At 35.0% G+C, this 23,008-nt stretch overlaps 1 protein-coding gene and 1 pseudogene across 2 annotated transcripts; one reads left to right on the top strand and one right to left on the bottom strand.

Moving 5' to 3' along the window:
• The first annotated feature begins 9,303 nt into the window (after nt 1–9,303).
• On the top strand, nt 9,304–14,506 carry LOC143530516 (oxysterol-binding protein-related protein 1C-like). Its single transcript, XM_077026034.1, has 10 exons — nt 9,304–9,754; nt 9,843–10,199; nt 10,728–10,827; nt 10,909–11,351; nt 11,432–11,587; nt 11,676–11,843; nt 12,443–12,583; nt 13,638–13,865; nt 13,945–14,058; nt 14,141–14,506. Exons 1-10 carry the CDS (start codon nt 9,335–9,337, stop codon nt 14,306–14,308), a joined length of 2,295 nt encoding a protein of 764 aa, XP_076882149.1. The 5' UTR covers nt 9,304–9,334; the 3' UTR covers nt 14,309–14,506.
• A 929-nt stretch (nt 14,507–15,435) lies between these two features.
• Nucleotides 15,436–19,743, bottom strand: LOC143530536 (protein DETOXIFICATION 54 pseudogene; annotated as a pseudogene). The gene is made up of 3 exons (XR_013134870.1): nt 19,631–19,743; nt 18,645–19,516; nt 15,436–15,978 (listed from the first exon to the last, which is right to left on the bottom strand). The product of XR_013134870.1 is annotated as a protein DETOXIFICATION 54 pseudogene (transcript).
• Nucleotides 19,744–23,008: the final 3,265 nt, after the last annotated feature.

Genomic DNA, 23,008 nt, shown 5'->3' with positions numbered 1-23,008 from the left:
TCGCGCATCCTCAGGATGGGCGCATATCACACGTGCGCATAATCAACCTCGTCCTTATCCAAATCAGGATTAGGGCAACCTTGATTGTGCACGTCAGACAACCTTCCAGAAGGCATCTTTTTAAGGAGAAAGAATATGCTGATGTTGATAGCTGCCAAATGAAAGGTCGACAACTCAGCATGACACATGTGTTACCACGTGATTACAACCAACGAGAAAGCGCCAGGTGTCCCAGAGGACACGTGGCGCAGTGCGATTGGAGGAAGCCAACGAGGTTGAGCCCAACCGGTGGTAACCCTAGCACTATAAATACAGCATCAACTCCACTTTGATGACACATTCATACTCAATCATTGACAGTTACAAGCAGTGATAACACATTTAATCATATTGAATTACTTTCACTCACAATCAGTTACATACAAACAGACAGTCTCACAATCAGAGGGTATTAAGCTATTCAGCAATACTCTTGAGATTCTCTGACACACATTATTATCTTCTCCACAAATATACTGATTCTCACGCCGGAGGGTTACCCCAAAGAGGACCCCTCTGTCCCTTTCTGAGGGGTAAGTAACGGCGCTGTTCATTTTGTAGGTGGAAGAACACAGACCCAGAAGAACCATCGGTGAAATAGTATAATCACACCCGAGGAAAGTAGATCTGCTACCAGTGAGTAGATCCACGTTTCTTCAACTACATGTTAAACTAGTTACTAGTATACATATACAAAATTGATATAAAACTATGCAACATGCCTCCAAATAGATGAAATCCATTTCATACAAATAGGTGCATTACATATTTGGAGGTGCTAACAAAGTACAAAACAAAATATCATTTTTTCCATTTCGTACAAACTAGGTTTGGGTATATCGTTCATGCAAACAGGCATAAGGTTTCATGTAATCACCTTGTATCACAGAATCCCTTACCTGAACCTGAAAATTTTTGTTTTTTATTACCCGATCTCATACCTGAATACTCATCCCTAAGGGTCTTGGGTTTTTTTAAGATGGATAACAGAACAAAACAGTTAGTGGATCAAAAGATCAAACACGGTTCTTAGGTGGTCAACTATGAGCAACAACTAGTAGCAAGCATGGATGACAAAAACACTAACAAACAATTTTTACAAATGTTTTCATGATACCAGAGAAAAAAAATAACAAGTCAAAAACATTAATAACAAAATTTATTCATTAACAACTACTAAAATTCTTTTTTTTTCACGTCAATAATGTTACAAACACCAACAAGTGCACAATAAAAGTAGTGTTTATATGCTGTAAAACATCAACGCTAACAACAAAAGTAGCTTAACTAATAACACTGAGATCCGATACAGATCAAATTAGAAAAGTGTCACACCCCTATCTTAGGTCTAGGCGTGTGACCAACAATTGGTACCGTTTTTATAAATAAATCAGAGTTACGGATTAATGCGGAAATATTTGCGTGAATTAAAATATTAATATTTACATGTCAACACACGGGATTATAAAATACCCGTTTAATGTTTACAAAAGATTAATTATTTGTATAAAACCACCATTCAAGTTTAATATTTAACAAAATGATCTGAGCCATCAGATCGCCTAGTGAAGACTTCGATTCTTTAAGCGTCTATCCTTCGTTACCTGTAAAACAGTTTGAAAATATGTCAGCAACAAATGCTGGTGAATAAGTTAACGTAAAAATATTTTATTTACTTAATTATCCCTCAAGACATAACTTATGTCTCGGCCCATCGTGGCTTAAGAATAATCAAGTTAAAAAAACTTGAAACACAATTACAAACTTAAGATCAACTCGAAACCGCTTAGCAAACACCCCAGCGTTCGAGATTACTTAGCTACCATCAGTATACACATGATTACCCTCCCTCGGACATAACTTAGGTCCGGCCCGTCATGGTGGAGGCATATAACCGGGTGTGGCGCGGTGTGCCCACCGTCTAACCACATATGTAAGGATCCAAACAAACGTACATAACATCCTGAGGGCCAACGATTACTTTTGTTCATAATGTTGTAGAGATACGTAAGCTCATGTAATCAATTTAATTTGACTCGATTTAATAAGTTATAAAAGTTTAGGGCGTATTCACATTTGAAAGGATCAGCTTCACTTCACTGATCGAGTTGTCTTTGCTATCTCGGACCTATAGTACGAGTATAACATTTCGTTATTACTAGATCAATAATCTAGGTTTAGACCTTTGTTCTATTTTGTATAATCTTTACCTCGATTATATATTCTATTTGAACTTTTAGTTCAAAATATCTTTTCTTTATTTAACAAGTTTAAACCTTTAGTTTGACTTGTTTACTTTTTTAAACACTACGTTTATTCTTCTTGAATAAAAATATACTTTATTTCTTTACTTATTATTCAAGAAACTTAAATAATATTTTCATTATTAACAAGAATTATTATATACATTCATATATCTTATTTATGTTTTCTTTGTTATATTTTCTTTGTTTATTCTCGGGGTATCGAGTATACCCTCGACTAGGGTCTAAGCCTTTTTAATATTATATTAATATTTTATTCGGGCATTACCCCTACCTTGATTGACTTATATTTTCTAGACTTTCGGGCAGCATCTCAACGCTTTCACGTTTCTCGAGAATCTTGATCAACACTTTCTTGCACGCAAATCAAGGCACGTCGGTCGTCGATCTTCGTCAGCACGCACTCCGAGACTGGGTGTTGGCTCGTCTCATGGTGGCACGTACTTCGAGGTAACGTCGATTGATGGCACGCACTTCGAGGAAGATTCGGGTTTTTGGCACAGATTTCGAGGTACGATCGGGGCACACTTATCGAGGTAGTGAGAGAGAGACTTGAGTTGTGAACAAGAATGAAGGGCTTGAGCCCCTGTTTATAGGGTTGATCAAGCTGACCCATCACGATACGCGATGGGTCGGCGGCAGATTTAATTAATATTTTATTGAATCGCGATACGCGATGGACTATTCGGAGGTCATCGTGTATCACTACAAGCTATGTCGCGTTACCACTAGCTTTGCCACGTGGAGACATGTGGCAGGGCACGTGCCATTGTTGTCAGGCCTCGTCATCGCGTGTTGGCTTTAGGGCATCGCGTATCGCGACACCATCCATTTTGAGTTTTTGTGACATACCCTTCGCTATACGTGATGGATTGTTTTCTGATCCATCGCGTATCGCGATGAGTCAATAAAATAGATTTTCAAAATTGATCCTTGTACTTTGAATACTTGATATTTTTTGTCCGAAATTTTTATGATGTTACATCCTCCCCACCTTGGAATGAATCTCGTCCAGGAGATTCGCTTTCTAGAATAAGTGGAGGTACTTTTTCTTCATTTCGGATTCTAGCTCCCAAGTATATTCGGGGCCTCTTCGAGAGTCTCATTTAACTTTGAACAACTTTAGATTACACGTCTTAAGTTTCTTTATTTTAAAATCTTCAATTTGTAAAACTAATGTTTTAGGGCTTTTGATCGGAATGAGGATACGAGTCAACTGATGTAGAACTTAATTCGAAACGGTCATCCAAAACAACAAAACAATGCTTCAATTCGGGTGTTTGAACTTCCAATTAACTAAAATTAAGTCGATAAAATCACCTTTTCGAGATAAGTTTTACATCAATCAACTTGTATCCTCCTTTCGATCAAAGGCCCTAAAACATTAGTTTGAATTTCGGAAAAAAGTATAACGCCGTTAAGTCATCTTTAATAGAGGACCATTGAGTGCCAACTTTTGAAATTTGGGACCGTCAGTGGTGAAATGAATAGGATTATTATCGAACCATAAAAGTCAATAGGGGTTATTAAAATCCAATAAACCAAAACTTTTTATAAATTATAGTATTATACAAATAAAACAATAATATACATGATTTATTGATTTATACCTGACCATCTAAAAACTTATCTGAATCAAACCTCTTCCGATCAGAAACCAATTTTGTACCAAAACTAGTCCCGCGCGGAAACTCGTGTGGTACTGATATCCAATCCGAACTGATCCTTCTCGTGCCGAAACCTGTTTTATTAGTTATGTCTCTTTTTTAATGAATAAGCATTGTTTAATTATTTATGTATATTTTTAATGAAATTTATCAAAAGCATGTGAAAGCAGGTAGGTACTACGACCTATAATCAAGATCGAAAAAGGCTTTCTTCTAGGCGCTTCCTTTCCTTTCGGTCGAACTAGGCTGAAGACTTTCTCTTTCTAGCCAAGCAAGCTCCCAAAGGCGCGTGTCATTGGCTCTCACTTAGAATGAGTCATGTGGCCCGCCTTGAAAGAGAACTCCCACTTGTCAACCTTCTCGCCCATTTCATTGAATCTAGTACGATACCAGTTTCAGACTAGCCCCCACTTCTGTCATTAATTATATAAGGCACTATTGTTGATTTACTTTACCTTGTCTCGCCGCCTTAAACTTTATTTTGCTACTGCTATTAGCCCATTCCTAGTTTAGGGTTCAATAAATAAGGTAGCTTGATTTCATAAAAGCTTAAATTGGAGTTGTGCATGCCGACCAGTATGCAACAATCACTTTCTCAAGGAATAATCTAAGCCGGTTAGAAATCCATCTAGCAAGGGACATGCTTGAGAAAGTAAGTTAATAGACTTAATGGCTTTTTTAATGAATATGACCCGACGAGCTAAAAGAGTCAATCCCATCCTAAAACTAAAGGAGCTAATGAAAAACCTGAATTAAATATGAAAGTGGGCTCTTCTTAGCCATAAGGTGAATCGACGAGCTGATTAAAGCCATTCTTAGCCAACATTGCCTTTAATTTTTATATTTGCGTTTTAAAATATATACATTTAGTTTTATATTAAAAAATGAAGAAGAAGAAAGTTCCTTCATAAATCATTGAATCTCCGTACACCCCTAATAAATCTCTAACAACTCCATACATTTTACATGGCACTCTCTAATGTGGTTGATCGTTCTTCATAAATCTCCAATGATCACCTCTGTCCACTAGTGTATATAAAAATAAGTTAACTCAATATTTGATAAATAAAAAACGAACCGAGTCATTACCAAGCTCAATGTATTTTAAATTAAACGATATGAGCTTGAACCATCTTAGCTTGGTTACACTTTTCATCTAAGTTTTGGGGTATCATAGCCATGATTTACATTATAGTTTTGGGTATAGTTGAAAATCCAACTATTTATATTACCTTAACCACTTTACCATCTACTAGAGTGGGAATGGCTGAATACCAAACCATTAATGAATGTAAATAAAATTCATCTTTGCCTTTTCAAGTTGATGGAATTTGAAGCTATCTATTTATGTCATGTTTCTCTATATCTATAATATATATAAACGAAGACATAAAAATCCTACATGTCGCGATGTGGTCGCTTCCCTTTTTTTTGGAGTCACCAGATTTGCTTGATTTTTAAATGGAGGCTTCTCATGCATTTGACTCTAATTCATAGTTATGGGTCTTACCAAACCCAAATATTCCTTAAACGGGTTATAACCAATGTTTTAAAAACCGGTATTTTACTTGTACCGGATTAGACTAAAAATGGTACAACCGGTTGAACCGGGTTATGCCGAGAGGTTCAACCGGTTGAATATTTTACCTTATAATTTTCTATAAATGTAACTTAAATTCAAAAATAACCCAAAACTATATGATTACATAACAAAAAATAATCCAAAAGTTAATCCATATTAAAAAAATAATGCAAAAGCACTCAATTTTAAAAAAAAAAATAGTCATAAAGTTTACACATTTGAATGTTAATTGTTGGGTTAAAAGTAATTTTGAAAAAATATGGGTCACAAAAATCTAAAATTTCTCGGACTTAAAACCGGTTTACCGGTAAAAACCGTTATTTTAGACAAAAACCGCCGGTACGATGTTTAAGTAAACCGGTGAAAAATACCGGACTCAAAATACCGGCTTGTTGTGCAAAATCCGGTTTAACCGGCCGGTTTGAACCGGTTTTTAAAACATCGGTTATAACATCTCATTAAATTAAAAAGTATTCTCACCAAATTATTGATGTAAAAATCCTATAAAATAGGATATAATAAAAATTAATATCTTATTTATTTTAAAAAAGATATATATATATATATATATATATATTATTTAAATTAGAAAACCAATTTGATAGTAAAAAAAATAAACGGGTCTTGGGTCTCATCAAACCATATGTATATTATTAACTTTCATAAATATTATTTATAATTAAAAAATCAATTTTATAGTAAAAAAAATAAACGGGTCTTGGGTCTCATCAAAACCATATAGCTTTTAAACCGGGTTATAATATCACATTTATTTGTGAAACAATTTATTATCAAACCATAAGTACATTATTAACTTTCATACAATAAAAAAATATAAATTCAAAAAATAAATAAATATTAGTACAAACAATATAAAATAACCCCTGTAATACGGGGGATAAAAACTAGTCAATTATATATTTAATCAAAAACTGAGTCTATAACGATACAAGTTAATTCTAAAACCTCTCCGCTCTATATCTGTGAGTGCTTTTGCAAAGCGTAGGAGAATTAAATACTTTTATGTCAACTTTTACCGTCAAAAACCTCACAAGTCTAAAGACCTTTCCTTTTCTCTCTCGTATCTCACAGTTGTCGTACACGGACGTACTTGAATATGAACTTTCGCATCAGGAACCAACAACGTTTATCAACATCTCTTTCACCTGAGTTTTCTATTCTCCGCATCGGCTTTGTGAATCAATGAACCCCATTGCGGATGCTCTAAGAGCTTCCAGTGACGAAATATGAATGATAAAATAAACCCGTGAAAGTTATGATTAAATTAGAGAAACACATGATCATTTGTGTCGAAGCATGTTTGTTCCACAATATGTCTTTACTTTCCAATAAATATAAACCAAATCTGATTAAAACAAGAACGTTTAGAATTTGTTGAACCGGATATTCTTCTCACCTATTCTAGTTATATTCTTATAACCTAAGACCATAGCACATTTCGACCTAACAAGTCAACAAAAGTCCATAGAAAACAAAAAGAAAAGAAAGAAAAAAAAACTGCTACCATATATATATTGACGTGTGGAAATAAAATATCATCATAAATTAGTTATTTATTATTTGTTGAAGCAACCAGATTTGAAAGTTCCATACTTCATTTGATTCTTTCAACCAACCATAGTTATGTCCTAATTGAATTAACTATAACAATGATATATTTTTTTTAATAAAATGATTTAAGTATTAACAGGTTTAGATTTAATGATTTAAATACAGTAGAATTTTAGTTTCCTAAACAGATTTGATATTGCAATGTCATTGTGCACACATTGTGGTTGTTGGCAACTAAAAAACTTTTATTTGAAAGGATTTGCAACATTAATATTTGTAAACCTTTTTATATGAAAATTTGAACCAACTTTTCCATTCCAAGATTTCGTAGATAACATATAAAGATTAAAGAATGGTCTACATTTACAATACTTTATACTTCACAACTCTTTTGTTTTCTACAAAATACATCAAATTTAAAAAAAATACAAGTGGTAACCATAAACATTTTGAAAAAGAAATGAAATTAGCAACGACATTTATGTCAATATTACGATCGTCAACTCATACAAAAAATCTTATTAAACAAGATAGTTTAGGTAGCTAGGTTTCGTATTCACAATAAGTATGTAACTAGCATAATGTCTCTAACAAGGCAACACAATATTGAATTGTATGTAGAGAACCATATGGATTAAGGATTTTGACCTGGTCAACATCCATTCTTATTCTTGTGATTAAGTTTTCAATTATTTAGTAGACGATTCTTAACATCCATGATCACAAACAAGAAAATAGTTTGCATAATTGTATTATTTGCTTTAATGATTGTATTTAACACCTAGATTTTTATTCAACTATGACACGTGAGTTGATAGTAATCCTCTTATGTGGTATGTATGTCTGTATTTAATTTCCATGTGACACCTCAACTTTATTGAATGTGACTTCAAAAATACAAAAAATAAATATTAAAAATAAAAAAAACATAAAAAAAGATCTTTTCCTAAAATGATTTTCCAACCACCACTTCCTAAAACTACTCATGTTGCAAAAAACATCTCCCTGGACACACGATCTTAAACATCCTTTAAGTGTTTTGACTAGATGTGAAACCACATGTTTAAAGAGTTAAATAATAACCTACATATTATTAAAAAAATAAGTATGTCATAAATCATGTGATTGTTTAACATCCCAATCCCAAACACCCTATGCCATACGGGTAAAATGAGCCGAGCTATTTACTCGCTACTCGAAATTAAATCAATAAAAAAACTTAAAGCGAGTCACACTTTTACGATCCGATCTTGAGCCTCAAACACAACTCCTTTAGTTATCGAGCCTGAACTCAAGCCTTTTATGAGAAGCTCGTGTAGGCTCATCGAGCCTTGTGTGTTTGTAATTTTTACCTCCTTTAAATTTCTATTTTTTTAATTTCACTCTACATAGATGAGCTCCAGCCAAGCTTTAGCTCGCTTAAGATACTATACAACCTCAGACTCGTTTAAGTATTTCTCAAAATATATACAAACAATTAAAAACGTATATATAATTAACTAATAAATAAAAATTAAGCCGAGCTCGAGCTTGAAAAATCGACTTACAAGCCGAGTTCAAGCTATTAAAAAGACGCTCGAGCTTCTGTACGTCAAAATGACCCGAACTCAAACTCAAACTTGATCAAGCTCAAACTCGACTCATTTACAAATAATTTGAGTCCGCCCTCTAACGTTTCCGTCCAAGCTTCACCACTAACTGAGCTCGAGCTGAGCTTTAGCTTGTTGAAGATACTATAAGAGCCCGACCTCATTTAAGTGTTTCTCAATGCATACACAAATAACAAAAAAACAAACATATAAATTAATTAATAAATAACAAATAATCCGAGACCGATTAGAAAATGACTTACGAATCAAGCTCGAGCAGAACTTAAACTTGATTAAGCTCAAACTTGACTCGTTTACGTTTACAGAGGTAATGCAAGATAATACAAAAATGAAAAATGGGAAGAGCCGAAAGAAAGTTGTAAAGTTGTTGAAGGAAGGGTAATGTTAAGGGGTAAATATAAAAGAATCGAATAAAAGCATGTGAGTCGGTCCAAAAAGGCGTTTGCTTCCGTCTATTTTAATCTCAAATCTCTCTAAATGGTTGGTCGCCACCACCGGCCGTCGTATATTCCCTCCGGTCACCTCACCCCCGTTATTCACGCCTCCTTAATTAACTAACCACCACCACCACCACCACCGCCACCGCCACATCATCATCATATGCATCCCTTCTGCTGCGTCCCCGCCGATCAAAACAACACTTCCATGCCGACCACTCCTTCCTCCGATCAAACCAATCACAATCACCTCAACAACAATCATCACAATTTGAGGCTCACCACCGGAGATCAACGGGATGTCAAGATCAATGACATCGTCGGCAACGGGATTTCAGGGATTTTGAATAAGTGGGTTAATTACGGCAAAGGCTGGAGACCCAGATGGTTTGTTTTACAAGATGGTGTTCTTTCCTATTACAAGATTCACGGCCCTGATAAAATTGTCGTCACTAAAGACACAGAGAAAGGCGCTAGGGTTATCGGCGACGAGTCTTTCCGTCGCTTATCTCGTCACCGGAATCATTCCGGTATTAATATTATTAATTCCCACCGGAAACCCGTCGGTGAAGTCCATTTGAAGGTAACCCATTATTAATTTATCTTAAATTTGTTTAATTTTTAACAATTTTTATTAATCTGAATAATTTTGACTTTTTTGGTCAACATAGGTGTCGTCGGTTCGAGAGAGCAGGTCGGATGACAGGAGGTTTTCGATATTTACGGGGACGAAACGGTTGCATTTGCGGGCGGAGACGAGGGACGATCGGATTGCGTGGGTGGAGGCGTTGCAGGCTGTGAAGGGGATGTTTCCGAGAATGTCGAACAGTGAGTTGATGGCGCCGATTGGCGGCATTACGCTCTCGACGGAGAAGTTGAGGAAACGGTTGGTGGAAGAAGGTGTGAGTGAATCGGCGATTCAGGATAGTGAGACGATTATGACTACTGAGTTTGCTGCAATGCAGGATCAGTTGGTGCTTCTTAAACAGAAGCATTTGCTTCTCATGGATACGCTGCGTATGTTAGAGGTACATGCAATGTTACATATTATATTAATCTATCTGTAGTCTAGGGCTGTAAACAAATCGAACGTTTGATAAATTGATAAATGAATGGATATGAACATGGAGAACATGAACGGAGGCCATGTTCGTTCGATAATGTGTTTGTGTACGTCCGTTTATGTTAGTTAATTTTTGTTCATAAGAGGTTTTTTGTACTTTTAAAGACTTTTCTAATGCTATCATATAGATTAATGCAAAATTATTAACTACAAAACCAAAATGTATGTGTGTATTACGTGATTAATTTATTTGTAAATTGACATATGAATATAAATGTTTAAGGAAACACCAACACAAATTTGGTTGCCAGACCGAACCGTTGACACTGACCATTCTCGGTTAGCCAAATCAAATAAGACATTGTTTATGTTCGTGAACTTTTCGCTTGTTCAATAAAAGCTTAAGGGGCGAACATGAACAAGGCCTTGTTCGGTTCGGTTTGTCTGCAGCCCTGATCTATACCACTTCTAATATGTTTTGTGTGTCTTGTAGACAGAAAAAGTTGACCTTGAGAACACAGTAGTAGACGAGAGTCAAAGACTGTCAAAAGAAGTTGGGGCAACTTCAAGATTAAGGCAGGAGAAATACAGTGGTATGCATGTGAAATTGTTCTATTTGAGCCTAATTTTTCTCCAATATTTTTTGTAAGTTTACAACTTTTGTTCATTGTTAGATGCAAGCCCGAGTGAATCGGAGGATGATAACGATAGGGGTGATGCTGCAGAAGAAGAGTCAGATGATGAAGATAATGCATTCTTTGACACACGGGACTTTTTATCATCAGGCTCTTTTAGAAGTAGCGGGTCCGACATGAGGTCATCTTCTTTCACGTCTGATGATGAAGATTCTCTAATCAATGAACCAGAAATTGATGCTTCGATTAGATCAGTTGGCACTAGTTTCCCTCGTGTTAAGAGACGGAAGAAGTTGCCAGATCCTGTTGAGAAAGAAAAGGGTGTAAGTCTTTGGTCGATGATCAAAGATAATATTGGGAAAGATCTAACTAAAGTGTGTCTTCCTGTGTACTTCAACGAACCTATTTCTTCTTTGCAAAAATGCTTTGAAGATTTGGAGTACTCTTATCTTCTTGATCGCGCGTATGAATGGGGCAAAAGGGTGAGTTTGTTCGATTATTATGAAGTTACGTTATCTTGTAACACTTGTGTCTCATCAATTTGTTATGAAATGTGTTTTAGGGTAACAGCCTTATGCGGATTTTGAATGTGGCTGCATTTGCAGTATCTGGATACGCATCTACTGAAGAAAGAAGCTGCAAACCTTTTAATCCTTTGCTCGGGGAGACTTATGAGGCTGATTATCCAGATAAAGGCCTTCGTTTCTTTTCTGAAAAGGTTTATTCTTTACTAAGACTGTGAACAATTATCGTCATCTTTTTAAAGTAAAATGCTCTGTTAAATCTTTGTTTTAATTTTGCGACAGGTGAGTCATCACCCAATGATTGTAGCATGTCACTGTGAGGGTAAAGGATGGAAATTTTGGGGAGATAGCAACTTGAAAAGCAAGTTTTGGGGTCGATCAATTCAGCTTGACCCTGTTGGGGTTTTGACTTTGAAATTTGATGATGGTGAAACTTTTCAGTGGAATAAGGTACTGAATAATTGTTTATTGGCAGTCTTGTATTCTTTATAATAGGTGTGTGCGTGGTGCGATTTGGTGTGGTTTTTGGCTAAAACCAAACCAAAAACCAAAACTTCGGTTTTTGGAGTTTTTGAACCCCTTCGGTTTCAGTTTTTTGGGTTTTCGTTTTGGTTTCGGTTCGGTTTAGGCTTTTTCGGTTTTTGTCATTTGAGCTTGGAAATTTTAGACCGAAAAAACAGTTGGCAAAAAACAATCAATGTAGGTATAAATAATTTTGTTATTTGTAAAATAATAGACTATTATACATTTGATCAAAAATATTAGAGTTACATATTTATTAAATTCTTATAAGTTACTTAATATAAAATATAAAAAAACAAAAATTTAGGAAGTCCGTTCGGTTTTTTTTTTTACATGCAAAACCAAAACCGAACCGTTAGTGTGGTTTTTACAAAAAACATAAAACCAAACCGTCGGTTTTTATTTTGGTTCGGTTTTTTCGGTTTGGATTTTTCAGTGTTTTCAGTTTCAGATCAGTTTTTCGGGTTTCTTGCACACCCCTACTTTGTAAGGTTGATCTAATCTTGGATACTTGGATCTTGTTTCAGGTTACGACATCCATATACAATCTTATATTGGGGAAACTTTATTGTGACCATTATGGCATGATGCGTATCCAAGGGAACCAAAATTATTCATGCAAGCTGAAGTTCAAGGAGCAGTCTATCATAGAGCGGAACCCACATCAGGTTTCTCCCTTTCTGCTTTCTCTGAAGTTTCAGTTCTGATGTGTTTGTTAGTTACAAACATGTCGTGCCACAGCAAGTTAATAACACTATCATAATGGTGTGTTTCTGTTTCTTTTTTATGCAGTCAACTCGAAAGACAATTATCAGTTTTTAACGTTATCTAAAATTGCAATAGGTAATAATAGCAGATAGATTTATAAGGTCATACTTGTATTCAGAGTTCGCCTGTATCAGTTATGATGCAGGTATTATCTGCCCTGTCTCCTGTTAGATTCTGTTTCAATAATTACGGAAATAGGATACATTGGTTTGGTAGTTAGCATTAGGGTTACTTAATTTTTGGTTTGTGGACCTGCTACAAATACTGTCTATTAAGCCTGGCAAAGTGGTGGGCTGGGTTGGGCGTTTTAGAATGGGCCATTTTAAAAATTGGTCCTTTCGGTTCGGGTCAGAAATGGGTTATGATAAAATTGGGTACGAGTCCAAACGGGTCGTTTTAAAATTGGTCAATTTGGTTAGTCGGAATGGGTGAAACACCCAACCAACACAGAGACAAGAGGTGTGAGTGTAGTCGTGGGTAGTGTGAAGTGCGCGTGAGAGTAAACCTGAACTGTCCGCTACCTGATCCATTCTTTCTATTTCTTTGGCTTAGTGTGACCCATTCTGTAACTTTACTTTTAGCCCAAAATAACCCATGACCTTAAATTAGAAGTTCATATCGACCCATAGCTTAGTACCCCCTCTCCTGTCTATATATTATGAGTTTGATTGATAGGAGCTGCAATCTTCAAAACTTTTCTTTAATGATCCGGTATTTACTGTTCTAAAAGACCACACCTATTTGATGGAATAGAGATGTGTGGGGGTTGATTGGATGAGTTTGTTATCTGTGTTTTGTAGTTTAAGATTGTCCTACCATGATGTCAGTTAAAAATTATGTTTGGTTATTTAACATGTTCATGTTATTCTATAATTAAAAATCCATGCGTAGAAACATGATTTACATCATGTCGTCTCATCACCAACTTTGACTTAAAACCTGATCTTGATGCAGGTACAAGGCGTTGTTCAAGATAGGAGTGGAAAAACCGCAGCAACTTTAATCGGCAAATGGGACGAAAGTATGCATTTTGTTAACGGAGACTGTTCTGGCAAAGGAAAAGGTGATCCCTTTTCGGATGCCCATTTGCTCTGGAGAAGAAGCAAACCTCCAAAATTTCCCACGAGATATAACCTAACTCGCTTTGCTATTACTTTAAACGAGCTCACCCCCGGACTAAAGGTGCTTTATTTTCTATACTTAAATTCAACTTTTTTTTCTATATATTAATTTAATAATTTGTGGTTTATATGTGTTTCAGGAGAAGCTTCCACCAACGGATTCAAGGCTAAGGCCGGATCAAAGATGTTTAGAAAACGGCGAGTATGAAAGGGCAAATGCAGAGAAGCTAAGATTAGAGCAACGCCAACGGCAGGTACATGTTTGTTTATACATAGTTCAATAACTGTAAAAAAATCCTTTAATATTGCATCTTAACTGAGCACGGTATAATTCAGGCTAGGAAAATGCAAGAGAGAGGGTGGAAGCCGCAATGGTTTGCAAAGGATAAAGCAAGTGATACTTTTGTTTATACCGGGGGATATTGGGAGGCTAGAGAACAAGCTAAGTGGGATTCGTGTCCTGATATTTTCGGGCAATTTTCTACGGACCAGACATTAGAATAATGAGGTTGATAATTTCAAAATCCATGAAGATGTTCATAGAAAGAAGGCCGTTTTCGGTTCTGTTTGTGTTTTATTTTCTATACTCCCCATTCCCCTGCCTTGTATTTTTTTTCCTCTTCTTATAGTTTTTTTTTCTTGAAAGTTAGATTCTTCACTCATTATATTTTATACAAGTCGGAAATTGCGACCATTTGAGATTTTCTTTAAAGTAATGAAATGTCGATTTGGTAATCTTTGCCTCGCTAAGAATTGTTTTACTATCATGTTTTGCTCTTTGTTCATGTTCGTTTATTTAATATCATGGTCGAAAATTTGATATATCTTTGTAGTAGTGTATTTTTATTAACACAAGTTATATTTGTTTCAATAGAAAAGAAAACCAAAAAATTAAGTGTAATGGGGAAGTGATACTACAAGTAAAAAACAAAAGAAAAGAAAGTAGTGGAAGCTATAGTAGTATTAGCATTTGGACATTATCTACAACAACAAATCTAGACAGTACCAAAAAAGAAAATCTTTGGCCCATATCTTAATGCTGCATGATATTTATTAGACCCATTAACCCTTTCCACGTAATACACCTACGTTGTCCCTCAACTCTATACAAATTTATAAAACAACCTTTTCAATACCTTTTTGTTGATGTATCTAATCTAGCCTTTTTTTTAAGTTAAATATTTAACAAATTTTACATGTCGCTTAGATTACATGACTCATTCTTGTCACAATAAGGAGAATAAATATTATTATATAAAAATGTGGAGTGATTGTGAAGCCACTATTGCCCCTATCTCGTTATACTAGAGAATATATTGGAACATATTACATGCGTATGATTCTCTAATCCACTATGTAGTCGTAGTAGTACAAATTGTCTTGTCGGGATCTACTAATGGTCCAAAATATTGTCTAGTGGTTCGAAGTTATTAGGTTCAAAGCATTAAACAATATTCCTTTACCAAACTTTTCAATAAGAAATAATCAAGATTTAGTCTGATAAACCTATTTTAACTAAACAAATAAAATCAAAATCAAAATCAAAATCAAATCACATGATCAATTTCATGTTGTCAATCTCTTCTTGCATTCCAAATTCCAATGACATGATAACTTGTAAAATCATGAATTTATATCAAAAACGCGTTTTCATCGTCACCGTCTGCATCATTACATTCATTGACCATCTCCAACGTGCTAGTCGAATTCGCCAGCTTCTCCGCATTCAAAGCCTCGCCTTCCCAATCTGTTTGCACTAGTACCGAATACAAGACTGAAACCACACACGCAAACTGAGCCGACAAAAGACCGAACCACAAACCACTAAACCCAACTTTGTAATAAAAGGCTAAGCCCACGGCCACTGGAGTGCCCACAAAGTAAAAGGACCCGAGGTTGATACGTGCACCAACTGCAGATCTAGCGGTCCCACGAAGGATCCCACAACCGGTGGTTTGGGGGCAGTTGCCAAGCTCACATAGACCCATGATGGGCATGACGGATGAAACAAGCGACTGGAGCATGCGGTCGTGTGTGAATAGTGCACTCCATTTGTCCCTAAAGACGATGGTCCAAATCACATTAATGAAACCGACTATGAAAGCACACCCCAAAGCCACGAGAGCTGCGATTTTTGCCTTGTCTGGTCTCTTGGCTCCGAGCTCGTTACCCACCTAAAAATCGAAAACATGTACATGTATTAGCATAAAATATTTATTACTAGTAAATGAGTTTGTTATATATTACAAGTAATCGTTAATAAACCCATTATGTATTTTAGTATTAGATTATCACTATCTATACGATTAGAATTAATATATAGTTATGGTAGAAACAATATTAAATAATATATTTTATTATTTGCAGAATATACTAAGTCAATAATACGAATCTTTTCGTCTTATCCTTTATCTAATAATTTCTTAATGACAATAAAATTTAGATGCTCAATCAATCACAAAGAAACTAAGGGATTCGAGCATTTATATACTAAATAAATTATACGTAGTTCCTTTCCCATCAAGATGTAAAAATGACGTATATATATATATTTTTTAAGTCTCTGATATATAAAAATTAATGCAATAAGTCATTGTCTTTATGTATGGTTAAATTTAAGATTTATAAGAAGTTAACTAAATGTGTCATTTCTTAAACACTAAGACAAACATGTTTAATAATCGGGTTACACGACATGTTTAACAGACACGGATATTTCCAATTCAATAACACAAACAACACAACACGACATGTTTAACACGATTAAAACAAGGAGTTTGTTATTTGGACACCGCCTCCAAAGCTAGACACCAGGTAGTTGTCACTGATACTAGTCGTATAAGCCTATATAACTTGTATCAATTCCACATTTCCAAGTAAGCATGAAGAGCATGTCACTTATACGAGTTGCATAAGTATAGATGAGTAGTATATGACTTATACAGGTAACATAAGCTTATACAACTTGTATATCTCATAACTTCTTATTATCAAATTTGATACATCTTGTATAATTATTATTTTATTAAATCAAAACTAATGAGCGAATACAGGTCTTAACTCTTAAGTAGTAAAAGTCTCATCTTTCACCAACTAAATAGGTTCAAGATCAAATTTCATATTATCATCAACCAAATAAATAATAATAATAATAATAATAATAATAACAACAACATAGTCACCGACCAACCACTCATAAACTTCTTAACTCTTTTTCAAGATTTGACCGTCATAAAAACGCAACGGAGTTCAATATCGATTGAATCAAAAGAAAGCTTCCTGTTGTGAACTTACACCAATACTACGTATATCAAAAAGATAAAAAAATTTATGCTCGTACATATTCGCTTGGTTGTTTGGTTTTATTTAAAACAATAACTTAAAAAAGGTTTTAAAAATGATAACTAAAATACATGTTGAGGTCGTATTATATACTTTAAAAAATTATATACTAGTTGTATAGATATCAATGATATCTAGATAATACATGTTGAGATCGATCGTCCATATATATCACGATCCTTATAATAAGAAGTCTAATAACATGAATCACATGTCACGTTTAACATGATTTACTAAACATGCTTACCAACATAACACACACAACACAAATAAAATAAAAGTTTCCAAACATTATATAACTCATATTTAATCATTATATAACATTTAATAAGGTTTTGAAACTATCGTTTTGATAATCGAGTTGCAAATGTGTAATAATCGAGTTGTAAACGTGTAATGTAGGGCTGACAATTTATACACGAGACACGAATACACGACACGTACCTACACGACTTTAACAGGTAATGCCTTAACAGGTTTCGTGTACTAAACAGGTAGACACGAAATTTACCTGTTAAGTACATGTTAGGTACATGGTTAGATTTTTACAACTAGATATATATATATATATATATATATATATATATATATATATATATATATAGGGTAGGGTTAATGTAAAAAACAATACTTTTGTGAGAATAATAAGAATAAATCTAAGCTGTTGGATTTATGATCTAATGGTTGAGATTGGTAGTTTCTAAATAATTGTATTGTTTCATATTTACATTGTATAGTGTTATATTTAGATGGTTTGTTTTATTTTAAAGCTCTTCTCACACTTCTCACAAACACTTGTTTTTTTTATTTGAACTCTTATACATATATATATATATAATTATAAGTTATCCTAAACCATTCTCACTCACTCTCTGTTTCTCAACCGTCACCACTCACGAACAATCCCTCTCCGGCTTTTGTTTCACTAAACAAGTTGTCAAATATGTGTTTCTAAATAGCTCTTATCGTGTTTTATCGTGTATACCAGGTAGTAACAGGTCCGTGTTTGTGTTTGGGATACAGGTTCACGATAAGTTTTCGTGTCGTGTACATGTATACACATTTCGTGTTCGTGTCTTATCGTGTACGGGTATACATGATATGCCAGCCCTAGTGTAATGTCATCGACTAGTAACTTATTTTTTTTTTTTGAACGGCGACTTACAACAACCTACAACCGGCCAAGATGTGTTGTCTGAACCGGGCCCACATCTTGAACTCCGTATGGTGACGAAGCCACACCCCCAACCGAAGAAACCCGTCTCCTTAGCCGGCCAGAATGGCCCCACAGCCTCGACAGTCGGTAAAACCGGGTCGGAATCAAGAATCGAACCTGGGACCTCTTCTATCACCTTCCTGAACGACGACTAGTAACTTATTTAACATGATCGTAAAACTTATTATTCGTTTTATACTTTTATAAATATGAGTTGTCTACATGTCTTGGTAAAAGATAAAAAAGTTAGAAAAGAAAGTCAAACAATAGAAAGAAACTTACTCGTGCAGAGACACAGCCAGCCAAGGCCATGGGAACCGTGTACATCACACTCGTAGTCTGAAACAATATCCCAGTACCCGCCACTGCCAACCGTGGATTCTCGAGATATCCCGCAAGCACGGTCACGATCTCATACCACCACCACTCCAAACATATTCCCATACAACTCGTCACAGACACCTTCACCAATCCCCACATCCCACCACCCACCTCCACCTCCACCTCCACCTCCCCCTCCCGTACACCCACACATACCCAATCATCAACACCATCATATTCCAATTCGTAACCACCGAAGCCACCGCAACACCACCCACCCCCCACCCCATCACCACCACCATCACGTAATTCAACGGCACGTGAAACGCAACCGCTATCAAGCTACACCACATCATCGGTTTCGTCACCCCCTGTGACCGTAGATAAACCCGTAACGGCTGTAACAAACAGTTTGTTACCAAATCCGGTAACGAGTAAACACAGTAAGTCGCAGCCATTGACGTGATCGCTGCATCCTGTCCCATTACTAACATAATAGGCTCCAAATTAATCCACAATACACCAATAGGTATAATCGCCATCAGTAAAATGAACACCATGCGAACTAAAGAAACAGATAACAACTCCCACTTGTTACTCCCGTTGCTTCCGTACGCCTGGCTGCACACCGGTTCTAGTCCGGACGCTAGTCCCACTAGAACCGAGTAGCCGGTGATGTTAGTAAACCCTAACGACAATGAACCACCGGCTAACTCCAAGCTACCAAGCCGACCGAGAAACAAAACCGAAATAACTGCTCGAAGAAACACGAGACAGTTCATTGCGGTTATTGGAATCGCCATCGACATGAGCTCCTTTAGCTCATCAATCACCTGTGAAATGAAATTACATAATTACTTACATAATGTATATATAATTACTCTACCTGTAAATATAATTACTAATAGTTGATTTGAGTAATACTGAATATCAAGCTTAAATTAAACCTGTGAGGTGGTAAACGTAAAGCCTTTGTTGCGGCTAATCGAGTGCGAATTAAAGGTTTTCATGGATGTGGTTATCTGCAAGCAAACACACGTTAAGAAGATATTAATGAATCTATCAAAATAAGAGATTAAAGATATTATATATATATAAAAGAATCAAAGTGTGAAGAATATGTACAAGTGAAGAGTATGTGTATAGGGAAGACCAGATGGCATGAACGAATGGAGAATAGAATTGATTTTGCAGAGTTCTCAGTTAATTTATGTTATATTATTATACATGGTTTTGGAGTTATTATTAATTATAAAAAGAATTAGACTTTTTAGTACATGAGATATTTGTTAAGTTGAGTAACGTATATAAAAGAAACTAGTTCTTTGTGTCATGATCCCCGACCGCTGTCATTGTTAGACATTAACCCTACGTTACCACCATATCACCATGGACTTTAACCATTTGAATTCGACCACACGTCATATCATATTTATTGGAACCGGACTTCCTTTTCCTGCGAAATTAAACCCATCGAAACCTACCTCGGATCAAATATGATCAACGACCACATGCGTTGGGAATTCGAGGATGCCACATAATGAGTCTATGACAAGTTGTATCGAGGTTGGTCAATCTAGTCTATCCGTTGCGGATGTCTTATTGATTAATTAGATATGTGCTTCAAGCCTTAATTACATACATTTGTTGCAAAGTAGTCATCTCACGGGTTTTGGTTATATTAACTTAAAGTCTATCACATTTGATAAATAGAATCAATTATAGGAGCTGAAAATATAAATATATTTGGTGTTTATTCTTTAAAGAACCATCACAGTGATGTCTAGGAACTATTAAAACTCGTTAATAATGGTTACATGGTCTAAGTAAAGAATTTTCTATTTGAATTCTTGGTAAAGTGTGACATAATTTGACCCATTGTGAAAATTTCCACTAATGGTGTTTTGATCATTGATAATATTTGAAATTGAGTAAATATCACCACTGATAATATTTGAATCAGTGGGTCCAAATTCTATACTGAACATTTAATTGAAACCAAATGAATCCACTTTGTAATTAAAATTTAATCTAGACATGTAGGTTCATATCTTGTGGAAATATGCATAACATAATAACTATTTGTCTTTAGTAAGTCAACCAAGAGTGGACAAGAATCACATAATAGATAAATAGAACTTATATGAATCAAGGTGGCCGGGTTCATCTTACTCTCCAAATGAATGAATTTTTATGGAGTATACATATTCTAAAATTGTTTTATGTTTAAAGTGTGGAACTATAGAAATGATACCCTATTATGTATTAAAGTGATGATATGCATGTAAGTTAGAATATGCAAGCAATTCCTTGTTATTATGTGTATTGGAACATATCTTTAAATTGTTTGAATGAGACTACGAGTCTCACTGGATATATGCATTTTTATAAGATTGATATTAAGTAAAAACTCAACAATAAAAGAAGAATATGCTTACTTAGGTCATAGATACACAAATACTTTTTGCAATAAATTATAAAATAGCTAGTGAGTGCATTAGCGATTCACAAATGTCATATACTTCACACCTGTCATCTTTCAACAATATAAATGTTAAATTCCTCTTAAATCAGCCCTAAACTTCAATATATACGAAATCCGACAATAATGCTTTACGAATAAGATGTTAATGTGTTAATGCTTTATGAATAATATTCTTGGTTTCTTCCCTTCAAATATAAAAAGATTACATACTCTATATTTTTTTGAACCGCAAATATTTTATTAACTTAAAAGTAATTAGTAAGAAACTAGACATGTCAAGACAAAATTACAAACCGACAAAAAAACGAGCCCCTGGTTGGATTGAATCCTTCTCGATGGAAATTCTGTTGGGAGATATGTAGAAAAACGGGTATCTTGGATCTCTAAGAGTTGATCATACTTTCAGAACAAAATTATTTGTAGTTCATAAATGAATTGATTGGATAAGACTCGAAATTGAGAGCAAGAATCAAGTATGTAATTTTGTGTGTGTTTTTATGAACCATAGTAAGAGATCATATGATCAAAACTATTATTATTAGGATTAGGGTCGGTGATAGTAGTTATCATGTTTTGAAATTCAAAACAAAACAAAGTACGCTCATGTTGGTTTTCATTAAAACATATGAACGAAATTTAATTAACTTAAATTTCTAATGTGATTTTAATGAAGCAACATATGCTCAAAATAGTAACGCCAGGGGCTCTGCCAATTGAACCATGTCAGGGGTTGCCGCCCGTTGAACCCTGTTACTAGAGGTGGTACCCAGGACCTTCGTCAAGGGGGCGTTGTCCCCTTGGAACCCTTATAACTTAGGGGTAATTATAATAACATCAAATATGTTTGTACCCCGGTCGCCAACGACTTATTTAGATTCATTTTACAATTAACTTGATCGACAAATTAATACCCAGTTACACTAAAATCAATAACAAATTCCCTTCGATGTGCTTACTTCCACTAGTGGCGGGCAAGTGAAGGGTGATAAGTGGGTGTTTGGCTGTGACTAATTATTAATAATATTGCATTTTTAGATTAAATATTCGTTGAAATGCAATACATTGAGTTGTTTTTAATATTTTATAGGTTATAGAGTAAGCGAGCAAAAACGATCAAGCTATGTTGAACACGAAATAGCAAAATGTTAAATTATCAAAATGTCCACGCATGATCAGCTCGAGTTTATTAATTACTCCAATTAACTACTTTGAGGCAATTGATAAAAAGGCTACGGTGGATATGGATCACCACATTTGTGAAGTCTTGGGCGGGCAGGTGAAGGTCCAAAGGACACGTAGCTCGGGAAAAGTCAATCAATAGAAAGACTAGAAAAGATAAACACACGAAAACTAACGACGCGAAATAAAACACACTAGATACATAACATAAACGCACAAAAACTAACAACGCGAAATAAAACAAAAAAGAAGGCCAAAATTACATACTTGAAGCCCGCTTTTGCTATAAAAGTTTGCTAAAACTAAAACAATTAAAAAACTGATAGTAGCTTGATGGATAAGGCGTGGGTCTTGCGGGTAGGCCTCTCATGTCTGCTTTTCAATTATTTGATTTATTAATATTATTTTAAAATTGTCTTTTATTGTATTTTCTTTAAAAACAAAACTGACTTCTGTTTCTCTTTTATAGTTTTATGTTTTTTAATTAATTCTATATAGTTATAATATTTTAGTGTACTTTTCAACCTGATGAGACTTTTAATTGACCGAAAGTTTGAATATCATCATACAAGCAAGAGCTGCAAGACGCATGCTGTAAGATACAATGTGAATATGAGAGGTTTTAATAGTGTAAAGTTAGTGTTGTATAAATAAATTAACA

The sequence above is a fragment of the Bidens hawaiensis genome, unplaced genomic scaffold (assembly GCF_021521415.1).
Source record: "Bidens hawaiensis isolate Kalapana, Puna unplaced genomic scaffold, B.hawaiensis_p1.1 tig00008947_1, whole genome shotgun sequence".
NCBI classification, from domain to species: domain Eukaryota; kingdom Viridiplantae; phylum Streptophyta; class Magnoliopsida; order Asterales; family Asteraceae; genus Bidens; species Bidens hawaiensis.
The sequence above is the reverse complement of the archived record's forward strand: the minus strand, read 5'-3'. Positions and strand labels throughout refer to the sequence as shown.

Bases quoted from the DNA above. Each gene is read 5' to 3' on its own strand.
- LOC143530516 (XM_077026034.1), top strand. From the start codon at position 9,335: ATGCATCCCTTCTGCTGCGTCCCCGCCGATCAAAACAACACTTCCATG. The intron at 11,588-11,675 runs GTTTATTCTTTA...ATTTTGCGACAG, and splicing joins TTCGTTTCTTTTCTGAAAAG to GTGAGTCATCACCCAATGAT. The intron at 14,059-14,140 runs GTACATGTTTGT...GGTATAATTCAG, and splicing joins TAGAGCAACGCCAACGGCAG to GCTAGGAAAATGCAAGAGAG.